Below are 16,779 nucleotides of genomic sequence, written 5' to 3' on the forward strand. Positions count from 1 at the left end.
GACATTTATATATTTAGTAATTGTTGTTGCGAGTTCGCGACTACGAAATTTTCTTCTGGTGCATTTTCTCATAACTAGCTCAACCACTATCAGTGATGTGAGATCGATGTTGCAAACTAGTTTGACGTTATACAAAACACTTGCAAAGAGTAGACAAAAGAAAAATACATCGGAAATGTGTTTGATATCTTGAAACCGTCCATGCAGAAAAAGTCGCATCTTAAAATTTTGGTTGCCATGAATGACATAAGACTCGTAGAGCGAGCTTTCAAAGTGGTTCAACATTTCAGTTATTTATACACCTATTAACTGTGAGCTTTAAGCAATAGTAGTACGAGCTCCCCCATATTATAACACTGGCCTGTACCTTACACAGTTGCAAAGTCGCCTCATTGTCACCACCTTGCCACTACTGCTACCGCACCAAGTGGACTGACACACATTTACATTTCTAAAATCTATTCAGACAGTAATGGCATAATTTTACTTCCAAAAACCTAAAAACGTTTGACATTTTTAAAGTCAACTAACAGCTAAGGTGATTATTTTTTATTTTTGGTAAACAAACAAAAAAAATTGGAATCAAAACTCAAAACCCAAAAACTCAAAGCTTAGAGAAGTAATGACATCATCAACCAAAAGTCCACATCTAAGGGGGGACATCCAAAATCTCCTCTCTTCTTCTTTCTGTTTTAAGAAGCTCCCTATTCAGACAAATCACCTGACTCTCTCTCTTTTTCTCTGCATTCAATTCTATTCAAATTTCAGGGTTCAGGGTTCAACAACAACAACAACATAAATAATCAGGATTCTCTACAACAACAATCGATCGGAAACTCAAGAACGAAGCAATCTTTATCTCCCCCAAGATTCGGGGCTCATCTAAATTAAGTCAAGATTAGGAGAGTACTTGGAGTCATGGGAGGAGTATGCTCCGGTGGGGGAGCATCTCCTCAAGGTTCACCAGACAGATTCCCCAGAAGCCCAAATTTTAATGGAATGTTTAAAAGGGGTAATTGTTTCAAAGATAAAAGGTTCGCAACATCGGACGATTCTGATTCTGATGGTTCTGATTTTAGTTTTGGTGGTCAGAATGGGAGGAAATTCGATTGTGTTGATCTACTCTTGTGTTCTCCACAAAAGATTTCAGCAAGGAATGATAAAACAGTCACCAAAAAGAAGGTACTCTATTCGATCAATTTGTCTTTTGTTATTTGGTTTGCCATTCACATAATCAGGATCAAGAATGTAGGAATTCTTTAGTGTTCTTGCAATTGATTCGTTGTCTTGAACTTAGTGTGAAAAATTACACACATAATTCAGCTTCTGCAAATACTTTAGGCTAAACTCTTGTTATAGATTTCACAGAGAAACGTTTGCGTTACAGTCTAGATGATTATTTTTCAAATTCAAGGGAACAGTATCTAGAATATTCGGACCAAAATCATCGATGACATTGGATATAACAATTTTTTATACAAGGGATGATGATACAATATTGCAACTTGTAGTTCAGAAAAATGATTGTTAGGTAGATAGTCAATTCACAAGAGTATTTTTTTTTTGTCAATGGTAGTATTCCTATACAATTAGACACGACCGGTTAGACTTTGGTCAGACTTCATTGACCAATGGTGAGATTATCCTTGGGCAGAAGCCATTGGCGGTAAATTTTGATAAATCAGAGTATGGTTTGATCATTTAGTCTTAACTTGCATTTGAGCAACAAGATGAGAAATAGGAGCATGACGAGATTCAGAAATTTGAACAACCATAACTTGTTTTGACTATTTTACTGCGATTATTAATCTTAAGGATATGGCTCCTGCAGGTATCAAAATCAGTCTCGTCAGATGGCATAGTTGTCCAAGAGCAGACCGGCGAGGCTCTAGACACAGCTGCAAGAACTGTGCCAAGGATGCGATCCAGCAGTACGTATGTGCGTGGAACGTCATCCCGAGAAAATGATGTTTGTATTCACGCATTTGAGATTGCTAGCACTATCACAAAAGGTGCAAATATTTTGAAATCTCTTTCAAAGGAAAACATGCAATGCTTGAAGCAAAGGATTCTACAATCAGATGGAGTGCAAAGATTGGTATCCACTGATATGGAGGTGTTGCTAGCAATTGCAGCTGCTGACAAAAGGTGGCAAAGAAAGCTGGATTTCATAATCACATCTTCTCCTGTATGCATGTAGTATGTTTTATCAAATTCATTCTGATCATAACTCTCAACGCTTATTTGAGTTTTACAGGGAGGAGTTTGCTTCTTTCTTGAGAGCGATAGTTCGGTTTGGGAATCTATGTAAAGCTCCAGAATGGCATAATCTAGGCCCCTACTTTCAAAAGTAAGGTATATGCTATCACTATTCAGTAGTTTAAATCTCTGTTGCTCAGATAGTAGTTCTCTAACATTTGGGTTACGCGTTACAGACTGGATTTAGATGGTATCACTTACAAAAAATCGAAAGAGGAGGCAGAATCGACAATGGAGGAACTTGTGTCTTTAGCTCAAAGTACTTCTGTAAGTCTAATTTATTAAAATAGACAAACTACTGTGAAGAACTAGATTGTTTAACCAGAGTCTGGTTGGATATCCCAGGTCAAGAACTAAATTACCTTGACAACTGCAGGAATTATACCACGAGTTGCACACACTCAACAAATTTGAGCAAGATCATAGGCGAAGGCTTGAGGAAGTAGAATCCTTGCAGCTCATTGGAAAAGGTTAAAGCACTTATATGCATTTTCTTAATACTTTATACTTTCTCCCGGGAGATAATCACGCAGAACTATTTTGCTTATGATTTCCATTTTTTTTGTGTCTTACAGAGGATAGTCTTAATTTGCTCAATATTGAGCTGAACCACCAAAAGAAGCTTGTGAGGAATCTGAAAAAGAAATCTCTTTGGTCGAAAGATTTAGAAGAGGTAATTTTTTGCGAACAATTTTTCTCTTTATTACTAGGAATACAGTTCTAATTTACTGGAGAAACTATGTAGTGTCTTTTGCACTTTGACATGTAGTTGTTCCGATGAATTTAAATATTCTCAAGAGTACTAATGACGTCTTTTCCATTGCAGGTCATGGAAAAACTTGTAGAGGTCGTTAAGCTAATACACCAAGAGATCTCAGAAGCCTTCGGAAATAACTATATCAGCAGCGGACCAAATCAAAATACTCAAAGATTGGGTCAATCTGGTCTTGTGCTACACTACGCAAACATTATCAATCAGATTGAGAGCATATCATGCCTCGTGAGTATCTTAACTTGTTCCTATTTCTTGTTTCCTTTTCGTTTCTGCAAGCTAAACTTTACTGATGTGTTTTTTATTTTGTTCACTAGGTTTCTCATCCTAATTCCCTTCCCCCTAATACAAGGGACACACTGTACCAAGGATTGCCACCTACCGTTAAAGCAGGTCTTCGTTCTCACCTGCAGTTGGTTGATCCAATGAAGGTAAACATTATTCCATTTCTTCAAAAGCGAGTAATTTCCTAACATTCATGCAATCCTCTAAATGTAAAACATTGACCACGCTATTCTACTGTTGGCCATTGCATCTAACTATCCTAATACTCGTTGATGTGCATAATGCAGTTCACAGAACTACAGATTAGAGCTGAGATGGAAAAGACCTTAAGTTGGCTTGTTCCATTAGCTTCAAACACAACCAAGTAAGTGTAATTAGTTTCTCGTACTCTTGGTGGATTAGCGTATTGATTGCTCTAAAATCCTAGCGTTAGTTCTCTTCTCTTATCGTGTTCTGGTGTTGTATTGCAGAGCTCACCAAGGTTTTGGATCAGTTGGAGAATGGGCTAATACTTGGTTAGTTGACATTGCCATTTCAGCTTTCGAATTCAAAAATTTCTCAACATTATTTTCGTTTTCTAAATTTCATTCATTGGAGTTAGCTTACATGTTTTTTTTCTTCTTCTATGTAATAACAGCAACAGTTTCAACAAGAGGCCGAATGTCCAGAATAACAGTACCCGACTTCAAACACTCTACCACGCTGACAAGGAGAGGACAGAGTTATGCATTCTTGAGCTAGTAACATGGCTTCACCATCTAATCAGCCGAATTAGGCAAAGATATTACGGAATCAAGCCGTTAATGCCCGTTCGATCTTCAAAACCAAAGAAGAATTTGGTTTTACGATTAGAAATCAAACAAGACCAACCCGCCAGCAATGCACATCCGATTGCTGATACTCCACCTTCTACTAGTAGTACTATAACTAGAATCGAAAAGATCCATCAACTGCCTAAACAAGACCAAAGCCTGTTGCAACATGCTGGCATGAAAACAATCCAAAATCCTGGAATAAGTAAAAGTCAGGATTTGTCAACAATGGCAAAAGGAAAAATGAAGGTAGAGGAAATGAGACAAACAAGAATGAGCCAGAGTTGTGACCAGACTCCAACTTCGAGCAGAGATGAACTAATGATGATGAGGTTAACCCAAGATTTGGAGAGCACCATTTCAAGGACTAACACGAATGGTAAAGTTCATCCTTTGAATCAACGAGACAATGAAACACCATAAAAAAATTCAAGTTTTTACCAATTTTCTTGACGTGAATTTTGATTTTTGTTTTTGTATATGTATATGTTTACATATATTATTGATGGGATGGGGGTATATCTAAATATAATAATCTGATCCTTTCTTTATTTGAACGGACAAATTGAGTTCACTTAAAATGAAGGGAGAGATATTGATGTATAGTGTTAGTACTGATTGAGTGTAATACTGAGTGTTTTTTGGTTGGTAAAAACAAGAATGAACTTGGCTACAAAGGAGGGAATGTATATGCTGAGAAAATAACAAAATGAAATGGCCGATTGACTGCGTGTTGCTTTGACCATGTGAATGTCTTTTACCGGCTTTATTATTTAGTTAGCTTTCATCAATGAATTCGGAAAATTATGGGTCCTTAGAAATAAAATTGTAGCTCAGGCTGTGTGAACTATGAAGTGAGTCTAACTCTTTCAAGATTATGCTTGTGATTTTTTGCCTTCCGAAATTTACCATTCTTGCACAATATCCGGCCAAAATCATCTCCTAAGCAACGAAGAAATATTTGGGGATATTGGGTCGACCGAGCGAAGCGAGGGAGGATCTTTATATGGCCAGTTTTTTGTAAATTGTAAGTCATCAATTGACACAAAAAGATTGGATTTGGTGTCCATGGTTGGTCTTTTTCACTTGACACAATTATCCCTCCCTTTTAGTTTTTTTTTTTGAAAGAGAAGAAGCTTTTATTTATATAGAAACTTCTCTGGGTGCAAAAGCCCCATAAAATCATTCACCACAATTACATTTAAGAAGTTTGGACATGAGTTGTCCCAAATAAAAGTATCAGTACCACCTCCTATTTGTAGTCGTTCGTCTATCGCATAATTTGTCAAGCCACCGCTTCCTGGTTCCCTTCCCTATAGATATTTGTTAGTGTGTATTCAATTATTTGTTGGAGATGTTGGCTAATATCTTTAATCATATTTCGAATGATCTATGGAGCCTTGTTGTCGCCATTTTTGATCAGACTTTCTAGGGAAGATAAGTCCGTCTCGAAACACAAATGGTTTCATCCTCTAGTGGTAGCCATTCTAACTGCCAGTAACAGTGCCCAAGTCTCTGCCACCAACGTTGTTGTAATTCCTGTTGGTGCAGCCATTGCCATAATTGTTGAACCTTGTGAGTTCCTGCAAATTCAGCCTGCTCCATCCATGCCCGATTCTCCTCCTGGTTGTTCTCTACTTGCTCCGTCTGTATTAATCTTCATCCAATTTGGTGATGGTAGTGTCTATTTAACTGGGTTTTTCTCCCCTGTGGTTCTGGTTCTGCCCTTGTGTGTGAAGATTGTGCTTTTGTGCCCAGTTGTATTCCTGTGTTAAGACTAGAGCTATTTGGAAAATTTGTTGAGCTGATGTATTCTTTTGTAGACCGTTTCATTTCTAGCCAACCAAATCATCCACAAAGTATGGCAGCAGAGAGTGAAATCTTTTCTCTGTATCGCCTGGTTTAGGAAATTTGCAAAGTTGTGTGGTACCTTAATTTGGTTATAGTTTTGATGACGAGGCAGGTTTCCCACATGTTTTTTTTTTGATCAATAATAATTTCCCACATGTTGCTGCTGCTGGATGTTGTCATTGTGCCCTCCCTTTAGTTTAGTTACTGTAATTTCTTATGTATCCTATTTTTTTAGGGGTATAATTGGAAAGCAAACTTTAAAATAACATATCTAAAAATCAGTGTCTTGGAATTTTACAAATTTTATCTCGTTGGAAAGGTAATAAAAAAAAGCTACGCAATGAGTACAAACAAGAATATCAAATTTAGAGTTTTTACGAAAAATTCGGAGGTATTTATCATTTTAGGCATAATTTTAGAAAATTAAATGTATATGCATTATGCAAACCGCCACAAAGAATACATAATACTTTATGTAGCCATATTTTGGTTTATGCATCAACTAATTTTCTGTTGTAACTAATAAAACGATGTACTCCCTCCGTTTTAAGAAAAGTGATACTTTCATTTTAAGCACAATTCCTGAAAATTGAATGCATTGCCATTATGCAAACTACCACAAAGGATGCATAACACATCATACAACCATATTTTGGTTTATGGATCGACCAATTTTTCTGTTTCAGAAAAAGTGATACATTCACATTCTGTTTCAGAAAAAGTGATACTTTTGCTCCGTTTCGGAAAAAGTGATACTTTCGCCCCGTTTCGGAAAAAGTGATACTTTCTCCCCGTTTCGGGAAAAGTGATACTTTCTCCCCGTTTCGGGAAAAGTGATACTTTCGCTTCGTTTCAGAAAAAATGATACTGCTAGAGGAACATTCAATAAATCTGGTGGTTTTAGAGGTAATCATGGTGGTAGATTTAGAGGAGGTTTTCGTGGTGGTACATTTGGTCCACCGGCTCATCCATCTAACTTTTATCCACCAGCTATGAGATACAATCCTTCTACTGATTGCCAGATTTATAAGAAACCTGGACATTTGGCAAATGCTTGTCACTAGAGATATGCACCATCTGATAACTATATGGCTCAAGCATACAACACTTCTTATAACTGTTTTGGTGATGATTATGAAGAAGTCTGGTGTCCAGAACCTGAAGCTTTCGTAGTGTATAATGAAGATCCTTATACTTCAAATTCTGGTGCTTCTACTTCTCATTCTGGTGCATCTACTTCTCAGTTTAGCTGGATTCCAGATTTAGGTGCCACACATCATCTTACATCTGATTTGTCCAATCTCAACTTGCATTTTGAGTACCAGGGGACTGATCAAGTGCGTGTGGGAAATGGCTCAGGTTTGCATATAACTCATATTGGTTCTTCCAATTTTTAGAATGGATCTACAAAGTTTATTATGTCAAATGTGCTTCATGTGCCTTCAAATATCAATGCATTAATTTACCAAAGAAAATAACTGTTTGTTTGAATTTTATCCTGATGAATTCTTTGTGAAAAATATGGTTACTCACAAGGTTCTCTTTCATGTTCCTGTTAAAGATTGACTCTATCATCAGGAATTCACAGCTGCTCAACTTAAACAGGCTTTTGCATCCAGTACTTCTACTATCCCTAGTTGGCATAACAAATTGGGTCATCCTGCATATCAAACACCGAAGCATGTGCTGGCTTCTATTGATGAGGTTATTCATGATCATCTGTCTACTACTATATGTCATGATTGTCAGTTAGCTAAAAGTCATGCTTTTCCCCACTCAACAATGTCAAATAATAATGATTATGGTCCTCTAGATCTTATTTACATTGATGTATGGGTATCTCATTTATGTTCAGTAAATGGTTATAAATATTATGTGTCATTCATAGACTCATTCAGTAGATTTACTTGGTTATATCATCTGGCACACAAATCTGAAGTTCTTCCTACATTTATCAAATTTAACGCTCATGTAGAGAATTTGCTTTCAAGAAGAATTAAATTTGTTCAGTCAGACTGGGGAGGTGAACACAGAAATGTGTCAACTTATTTGGACTCATGTGGAATAGGTCACAGAGTGTCTTGTCCTCATGCTCATGCTCAGAATGGCACAGCTGAAAGGAAACACATGCATATAGTGGAAACTGGTTTAGCACTTCTGTCTCATGCCTCTCTGCCATTATCTTATTGGTCATATGCATTTGAAACTGCTAACTTTCTTATCAACAGACTACCCACTTCAATCTTGCATAATGTCTCTCCCTTTGAATGTTTATTTCATCTGAAACCTGATTACAACTTCTTAAAAACCATTTGATGTGCTTGTTATCCACGCCTTAGACCTTTCAATAATCATAAACTGCAACCAAGATCTGTAAAGTGTGTTTTTCTGGGTTACAGTAATTTATATAAAGGATATAGATGCTTAAATTTGCAGACAAACAAGATAATCATCTATAGAGATGTTGTTTTTTAGGAGTCTGCATTTCCTTATTCCAATGTGTTTCTACATCGAGAATCAACTTCTGCAACTTTTTCAAGTGTATCCATTGTGCCCTCACAAAATGTTACACCTGCAACTAATATTTCCAATGAAGTTATTGTTCCACTTAATGATCTTCAAGAATTTCCTACATTAGCTGCATCTACTTCTTTACCTTCTTCAGCTCCTGCTAATGCGCATCCTATACAAACAAGAAGTAAAATGGGTATTTTCAAACCTAAAGTATATGCTTCTGAGGTACAATCTGTATGTGAGGATATCGCAGTTCCAACTTGCTATACTGAAGCCAGCAAGGACCCCAAATGGAGGCAACTATGGATGAAGAAATTAATGCTTTAGTACAAAATGACACTTGGAGGTTAGTTTTTTCTATTGATGCACATAATACCATTGGGTGTAAATGAATTTTTAGAATAAAAAGAAAAGCAGATGGATCCATTGAAATGTACAAGGCTAGACTAGTATCTAAGGGTTATAATCAGGTAGAAGGGATTGACTATCAAGATACTTTTAGTCCAGTTATGAAGCCTACTGCAGTAAGAACCATTCTGTCTATAGATCTTTATAAGAATTGGCAAGTAAGACAATTGGATGTGAAGAGTGTATTTCTGCATGGCTATTTATCCGAGGATGTGTTCATGGTGCAACCTCCTGGATATTGTGATACTATTTTTCCTCATCATTTATGCAAACTTCAGAAGGCTCTTTATGGACTTAAACAAGCTCCTAAAGCTTGGTTTGAAAGGTTGAGCAAGTTCTTACTTCAGAATGGTTTTCACTCCTTTAAGGCCGATACTTCCTTATTTTACAGAGTTACAGCTTCAGTTACATTTTATATTCTTATCTATGTAGATGATATCTTGATTACTGGCAGTTGTACTTCTACTATTATTTCTCTCATTACAACCATGAGCACTGAATTTGCTATAAAAGATGTGAGAGAACTTCATTTTTTCTTTGGCATTTAAGATACTCATTCTTCATAAGGCATTGATCTTAGTCAGACTCAATATATTTCAAATTTACTTTCCAAAACTAAGATGAGTGTCTGCTAGCCCTATGACACATCTTACTCTCAGCCACAACCAGCTGAGCAATCATCACTGTTTGAAGATGTTGTTTTATACAGAAACACTGTTGGGGCTCTTCAATATGCCACCATCACAAGACTTGACATTGCTTTTGCAGTCAACAAAGCTTGTCAGTATGTGCAAGCTCCTACAGAAGCTCATTGGATTGCTATGAAAATAATTCTTAGATAACTTCAAGGCACTTTATCTTTTGGTCTGCGCGCAGTTTAGGAAATCTTATTCTCTGCAACTACAAGCATACTCTGATGCTGACTGGCTGGTGATACATCTGACAGAAGATCAACCAGTGGCATGGCCATATTTTTGGTACCTAACTTAATATCTTGGTGCTATAGAAAGCATAATACTGTGTCCAGATCCAGTACTGAGGCAGAATACATGGCTCTAGATGATGCCACTTTAGAGATTATTTGGGTTCAATCTATTCTCTCTGCACTACAATTCCAGTGTTCTAATCGTCCTGTGATGTGGTGTGATAATATGGGAGCCACCTACTTAACATCAATCCTCATTTTTCACAACAGAATGAAAACATATTGAAATAACATTTCACTTTGTCAGAGAACTGGTTGATGCCAAATCCTTAGAGGTTCATTTCTTATCCACTCGAGAACAAATTGTAGATATACTTACAAAAGCTTTGTCTACCAAACTCTTTTCTCTTCTCGTGTTCAAGCTCAGTATCTATGCACCCGCATAGACTCTGATCTTGCGGGGGGGGGGGGGGGGGGGGGGGGGGGGGGGGGGGTTAGAGTATGGTTTTAAAAGTGTGTAAGTTGTATATTGTGTCTGTAATTGTGAGCGTGTAAAGTGTGTGCTATGAGTGGCTGATAGTAACAGGTTATAACGTATGTTGGCCACCGACTCAGGTGGTTAACAGATTTTTAAATCTTATAAAACACAGAAACTCTGTGATTGAGTCTGTAATGAAAATCAAGAAGAATTGTTGTCAATTGAAATCAGAGATAGTGTCAAACGATCTCATCTCTTTCAACAAGATATAACTCGGCATGAGTCAGATATCAGACCGATTGTTTTATGGTTCGAGTCAAATCTGACTCACGACCTGACCCGTTGGAGTTAGGGAATAAAATGCACCTGACTCATTTAAGTCAGCTGAGTCAGATCTGACTCCAAAAATAAATACATTCAGTCAGATCCTGATAAATTAGGTGATTTCAGTGAGATCCAGACGAATCAATTTCAGATGAGTCAAATCCAACAAAGAAAAAGAAAATGGTATACAAGTTTTTGACTCCTAATATGAATATAAAGGCATTTTAAACATAAACATCAATGTATGGATAAGGGCTTTAATGTTTACTTCAAGGTAACCTTACTTTGTCCATTTCACATATTCAGCACCCCAAAAAAAAAAAAAAAAAAAAAAAAGAAAGGAAAACGCTTCGCAAAGGAGCTGCTTGGTGGCACCGGCTTGGCTTGCTCAAATTGATCCCATTATGTGGCTTCGGATTTCAAAACATACCGCTGCAAAATCTGCTTTTCCAGCTCTAAAACTATTGCATTGACCCCACAGTCACCGCCACATATGTATGTGAACCTGTTAAGTGTCAACAATTTAGCTTCTTGAAGAGCTTGATCACTTTATTTAAGTAGATCCCATGTTTTGACAACCAAGAACCAACGTTACCGAAATCTATAACTAATTAACCAACTCTAAATGACCAGCAATGAGGTATACATAGATTAGAGATATTGAATTGGTTAGGTCTACTGCACTTCATCATGAACTACCACACTAAACTAACTTCATATAATTCAAACCTTTTTAAATGTCCTTAACATCATTTAAATACACAAATATTTACCCTTTACATCAATAAAATACCTATGGAATTCTTCCGAGCCCTTAGATCTGATACACATTCAAATCTAACGGTGAACCATAATACATCAAGTCTTGACCTGGATTTGCACTTTGTTTGTTTAGTACTAACAGTTCTTATGGTTTGGTATTTGACAAGATTAGTTTAATAGTCACTTTTCCTATCTAATTCATTACTCAACTGCTCCTACAAATTAGTATACAGAAAAACCTTAAATACTATTGCCTATATAAACCATGCAAAACTTCTTCATTTTCATCACCTCTCCAATTTAAACATTACTAATACATTCATTTAATACAATCCTCTCTTCTATTCCTTTTTAGAAATTTCAATCATCCATCGCAAGAAATGGAGAAAAATCTTCTTTCTCGTGTCATTCTTCTCATGTTCTTCGTTTCTTCTTCTCTTTTCATTCTGTCCCAAGCTATAACTACTCCAGCTGGGACAATAGAAAGGATAACAAAACAGCAATTACTTGCAAGTATTCCACCAAATGTCGGACCAACACCAACTGGTTCATCTCAAATATTCTTAACATCTCCTTCGGGAAAATACTCGGTGTTCCTCTTACGTCGTGAGACTACTCTAGGTGCGGGTGGATTTGGTTCAGATTTTTGTTACATGCAAGTTCAAGATTCCGGGGTAAGCGTATGGGAATCAGAATGTACCCCGGTGAGTACTGCTAACACATGTAGTTTAGTGTTTGGTGAAGGAGGTCTTGAAATATTTGATGGAAGTAATTCTGCATGGGATGGAGATGTTGATGGTGATGAGCCTTTGGAAACACTTGAGATATTGGATACTGGTGATATGAGAATTAGAGATAAAGAAGGTGAGCTACAATGGAGAGCTAGTGACAACCCTATTGTTAACCAAAACTGTGGGTCCATCGGTTCACCTGGATTATCTCCAGTTTTACCACCTTTTGCTTCTCCTGTTCATGGTGGTGATGAGGATCATAATGGTCCATTCGGACAACCAGGTCGTGCTATTCCTATTCCAGTTGGTAACGGTGTTGGTAATCAAGGATTAGTGGAACCAATTCCAGCTGACCAGGAACAACCTGAAGATCAAGTTATAGCAGCAGCACCAGCTCCTTTAGATGATTCAGAACAGCTACCAGAACAAGCTATTGGAAACCCTCAGCATGGAGTAAGCTCAAAGCCATTGTCAGCTGCAGGGTTGAACCAACCATTTGGTGGAGCTGCTGGTGCAAATCAAGAACCCCTTGTCGACAACACTCCTTATGATAGTGGGTGTTCAAAGAATAAGGTATTTGGGCTTGGGTTTGGTTTAATTGCTGTTTTGTGGTGTCTTTGATTTCTCTTCTAATTGAGTGATGATTAATTGTGTTTGTGTTCGTTCTTAATTGTCGTTGTTTTTCCTATTGTGATGAAATTTATGTATTTGTTTGTGGGATTTGAAGTATGAAATGAAAGATTTCTAATCATTTTATTTTTAAGTATAATTTGGATATTCTTATTTTTATCTGTCTTTTTTTTTTGTGTGTGTGAAAGATTCTACCATATTGCAAATGTCAAACTTAATCATGGAGCACATACAAAGATAAAACTTCTCTAAGCAATTAAGCCATGAGAGAAAACTTCATTCAACTTCGATATTGAAAGAAGTAAAATTCATAATTACAAAAATAAAAACAAAATGCATATACAACAATATATGAACTCTCAGAATCGTGTACGTTTCAGCTGTTAATAATAAAAGTATGTGATTTCTTTCCTTGATAAATATGTCGAATTCCTTTTCCAAGGTTATCGTACTTTCTGTGACAAACCTTACGCTTCATCGATTGTAGTATTTGGGTTGCAGCTTTTAACTGCTTCTGTCACGGTAAGGTAGATATTGCTGGGACCAATGACATTTTCGATTTCTGATGAATGAAGTTTATCAATCACTGCTGCCCCGGGATTGGTAAGAATAAGCTGAAAAATTATAACATCGGTAATCACTCTAACAAACAGAATACCGAACTCTAGCTACTCTATTTACTACCCAATGTTGCAAAGAGTATATGGATTTTACAGTTTTACCTGAATATCTTGGCTTTGCAGTGTCCTAAATAAAAGCTCAAGTTCATTAATCCCAGTGGTATCGATGTCAGTAACAGCTAAAATGAACAAGAAAATCAAGTGTTATTAACGAATAACTAGTAACTAGAACGATTTGTTTAAATTCAAGAAAAGAAAATAAAACCAAGTTTCTATTTTACGTACATGACATATCGACAATCAAGTGCTTGATTTGTGGTAGACCTTTTGCAGTAAGATGTTCTTCTTCATCAACCAACCATCTCAAGATCCTGTAAGAAAAAGTTTGTGTTACTGATTTGAGTATCAAATTGGCCCCAATAGTTAAGCGTTTAAACACATAGGATGAGGGGTCATATGCAAAAGAGTCAAAAGTAACAATTGGGTATGTCTATACCTCTCCTTTACATAATTGCTGTTGGGAAAGTAAATTGCAGAATCCACCCTCACGATCAAAACGCCTGGAACTTTGTAAGCATCAGGATATTCCTCGACGCTCCTGTAAATTGTTGTTCTTGGGATTTTCCCAAGTAATGCTGTTCGCGGCCTTGTTATTTGTAACAGGATTTTCAGGACGGATATGATGATCTGTTCACAAAGAAGTACGGGTTTAAAATTATAGATACTTAGCATGTACGGATGGATAAATGCATTTTCAATTGTATCGTACACACGATGAATTACTTACTGCAATTAAAAGCCCCATTTCGATAGTTGTAAATACAACACCCAAAAACGCTCCCATGCAAGCAACAAAATCGAATTTGTCGACTTTATATATACGAATCATTTCTTTGTAGTCGAGTAAGGTGAGGACGGCAGATATAACAACAGCACCAAGAATAGCTTTTGGAGTGTACTTAAAAAGGGGTGTGATCACTAGAAGAGTTAGTAGAACAACACCAGACATGACAATATTTGAAACAGGAGTTTTGCAACCGGACATGTTGTTCACAGCGGAACGAGAGAATGAGCCTGGAGGAAATCAAAGAATGGTTATTCCTTGTCTGACAGATGAAGCATAAAGATCTTCTAATTACAATGGTTATCAAAATTCCTACCTGTAGACACATAGCATGATGTCATGGAACCAACCATATTCATTGATCCCATTGCCAACATTTCTTTGTTTGAATCAAGTTTATAATTTTTCATGCCTGCAAATGTTGGTCCAATTGCTATAGCTTCCTGTCAAATTCGAGAGAAGATGGTTATACATAGATACAGTTAAGTGCGCTTGATGGTTTTCTCAAAAATAGGCTGTGACAGTGGAGCTTACAGATAAAGCAATCATGCCTACCACCGCGCCAATCCTCATTCCTGCGGCGAGATATTTACCAGAGAAATAAATATCCTGAAACGTGACTGGATTGATACCCTTCCTTATGTAGTTGACCTTTATAAATTGAAATAAGTGTCAATTAGTAATAATCATAAATGGTTCAACTGAGAAACATGAGAATATAAAGGGATTCCTTACTATTTGCACATCGTCCTTGTCGACACGAGTGAGATACACAATGACGGTGGACGTGACAACACAGAAAGAAGGAGCTATAGCCGACAACCAGAAGAATTTCCTGTTCTTAGTTCCCTGTGGTCATAAACTTATACATGTAAGAGTTATATTTATATAAGTTCAAGCTCATGGAGTCATGGTGATAGACGAGAAGCGATTTGCTCTTACCAGATAGGTTGCAAGAAATAAGAAAGCCAAGAATGGTGTTCCTATGGCTGCTGACTGCCAGTTCCACTGCAAACATAGTAAGCAGACCAATCGACTCATTAGTACTATATTAATAGACATGTAGGCTCATTTTGGCAAAAGTCAAGGGGTTCTGAGCTAACTTTATAAAGAGTTTATCTACTATTTGATGTTATAAAGCTAGAGAATACTTACTCCATGATGCATCGAACCAAATACTGATTGCATGACGGAGACAATGTCATTTTTCTTCGTAAAACCCCTTATGCCGAGTATTAGTGCAAGTTGTTGAGCTGAAATTACGATTGCAGCTCCCCCCATAAACCCCACAAGTGCAGCATGAGATAAGAAGTCAACCAAGAATCCTAATCTGAAAGCAAAATATTTATTTAATTATTTTTGCAAGGAGTGAAAAAAGAGTTAAAAAATTGAAGCAACACATAATTTTTAAGCCAACTAGAAGAAGAAGAAAATATATGAATGCTAGCTAGCTAGCTCATCGATTACCTGAAAAAACCAAATAAGAATTGGACAAGCCCGGCAAAAAATGTAGCTGTAAATACCAGGTTATGGTATTCAATTGGATTTTTTATGGGATCAGCTTCTGCCGAACATTGAGTACCCAACAAGAGAGATATAACAGATACTGCTCCGATGGCAATATCTCTTGAAGTCCCCATGCAGGCATAAACCAATGGTGGAACGAAACTTGTGTCTGTACGTAAAATATTGCAAATCAACAATATCAGAACGCAAGATGATAGATAACAAATCCAATTACTTATCAACTATGTGACAAAAGGTCGGGGGGAGGAAAATAGCTTACACAGCCCGTAATGTGGTTCCAAATTAGCAAGCTTAGAGTAGCCAATATCCTGTTTCAAGCATATTCGGTACTAGTTAGCAACAGTAGGATTGCTTAGTGATAAATACTAAAATACTGTCTTTACATGAGAAGTTTGGTTGTTTACCTGAGGAATACTGAGACTCGCAATAGTGACTCCGGCGACAAAATCATTTTTGAATTTGGATATGGTATATTCTCTTCCCCATTCAAGAATGGGAAAGAGAGTTTGGAGTCCTATGACGAACTTTCTTGCTATTGTCTGGTTCTTGAAAGGACGTAAAGGTTCATCAGAAAAGAAAAATTCCTTTGTTGTGCTTTTAATAGCCTTCAACAGATTTTGCTTTGGTGGCACTGCGACCTTTTGAACATTGGGCTCGCCGTTTGCATGCCTCCGCGATGGCGGCATGCTACCATTGTCCATATCATCGGTAGAATGAACTGAATGGCCCATCCTTCAGTGCTGTATCACCGGTTCCGATGGAGTAGTAAACACCTGAAATGAGGATTGATGTAAGTTGAAAAGAATGACATGCAATCAATTTTGTGTTTGACTTCCCATAACATTAATCAAAACATGAATGCAAAAGAAAGACATAAGCAGAGATCAGATTGCTACCTTAATTTTTCACTTAGACAGGTAATACCTGTTTGTATATGTATCTCTAGTTCTCAACACAAATGAACGAGCAAAAGGCAGTTAAGAAATGCAAGCTTCATTTGTATTGAGACTGTTTTGATAAATGGTCATGCTCTGATT

At 37.0% G+C, this 16,779-nt stretch overlaps 3 protein-coding genes across 3 annotated transcripts; 2 read left to right on the forward strand and 1 right to left on the reverse strand.

Moving 5' to 3' along the window:
• Positions 1–705: 705 nt before the first annotated feature.
• Positions 706–4,805, forward strand: LOC113286055. Its single transcript, XM_026534773.1, has 11 exons — positions 706–1,182; positions 1,832–2,148; positions 2,258–2,350; positions 2,436–2,526; positions 2,636–2,729; positions 2,835–2,932; positions 3,086–3,259; positions 3,349–3,462; positions 3,604–3,680; positions 3,787–3,831; positions 3,954–4,805. The coding sequence occupies exons 1-11, from the start codon at positions 919–921 to the stop codon at positions 4,549–4,551; spliced, it is 1,965 nt and encodes a 654-aa protein (XP_026390558.1). The 5' UTR covers positions 706–918; the 3' UTR covers positions 4,552–4,805.
• Positions 4,806–11,770: 6,965 nt separating this feature from the next.
• Positions 11,771–12,742, forward strand: LOC113291317. The gene has a single exon (XM_026540865.1). The coding sequence runs from the start codon at positions 11,771–11,773 to the stop codon at positions 12,740–12,742; it is 972 nt and encodes a 323-aa protein (XP_026396650.1).
• Positions 12,743–13,218: 476 nt separating this feature from the next.
• On the reverse strand, positions 13,219–16,446 carry LOC113291318 (sulfate transporter 1.3-like). The gene is made up of 13 exons (XM_026540866.1): positions 16,147–16,446; positions 16,002–16,050; positions 15,683–15,890; positions 15,371–15,545; positions 15,158–15,223; positions 14,951–15,064; positions 14,750–14,866; positions 14,532–14,658; positions 14,159–14,445; positions 13,868–14,058; positions 13,657–13,742; positions 13,474–13,550; positions 13,219–13,365 (listed from the first exon to the last, which is right to left on the reverse strand). Exons 1-13 carry the CDS (start codon positions 16,441–16,443, stop codon positions 13,219–13,221), a joined length of 1,941 nt encoding a protein of 646 aa, XP_026396651.1. The 5' UTR covers positions 16,444–16,446.
• Between the last annotated feature and the right edge of the window lie 333 nt (positions 16,447–16,779).

This window comes from Papaver somniferum, chromosome 6 (genome assembly GCF_003573695.1).
Source record: "Papaver somniferum cultivar HN1 chromosome 6, ASM357369v1, whole genome shotgun sequence".
NCBI lineage: Eukaryota > Viridiplantae > Streptophyta > Magnoliopsida > Ranunculales > Papaveraceae > Papaver > Papaver somniferum.

Bases quoted from the DNA above. Each gene is read 5' to 3' on its own strand.
- LOC113286055 (XM_026534773.1), top strand. From the start codon at position 919: ATGGGAGGAGTATGCTCCGGTGGGGGAGCATCTCCTCAAGGTTCACCA. The intron at 2,527-2,635 runs GTAAGTCTAATT...TGACAACTGCAG, and splicing joins CTTTAGCTCAAAGTACTTCT to GAATTATACCACGAGTTGCA. The intron at 2,730-2,834 runs GTTAAAGCACTT...TGTGTCTTACAG, and splicing joins CTTGCAGCTCATTGGAAAAG to AGGATAGTCTTAATTTGCTC.
- LOC113291317 (XM_026540865.1), top strand. From the start codon at position 11,771: ATGGAGAAAAATCTTCTTTCTCGTGTCATTCTTCTCATGTTCTTCGTT.
- LOC113291318 (XM_026540866.1), bottom strand. From the start codon at position 16,443: ATGGACAATGGTAGCATGCCGCCATCGCGGAGGCATGCAAACGGCGAG. The intron at 14,659-14,749 runs GTAAGCTCCACT...CGAATTTGACAG, and splicing joins TAGGCATGATTGCTTTATCT to GAAGCTATAGCAATTGGACC. The intron at 13,366-13,473 runs GTAAAACTGTAA...ATAATTTTTCAG, and splicing joins TGCAAAGCCAAGATATTCAG to CTTATTCTTACCAATCCCGG.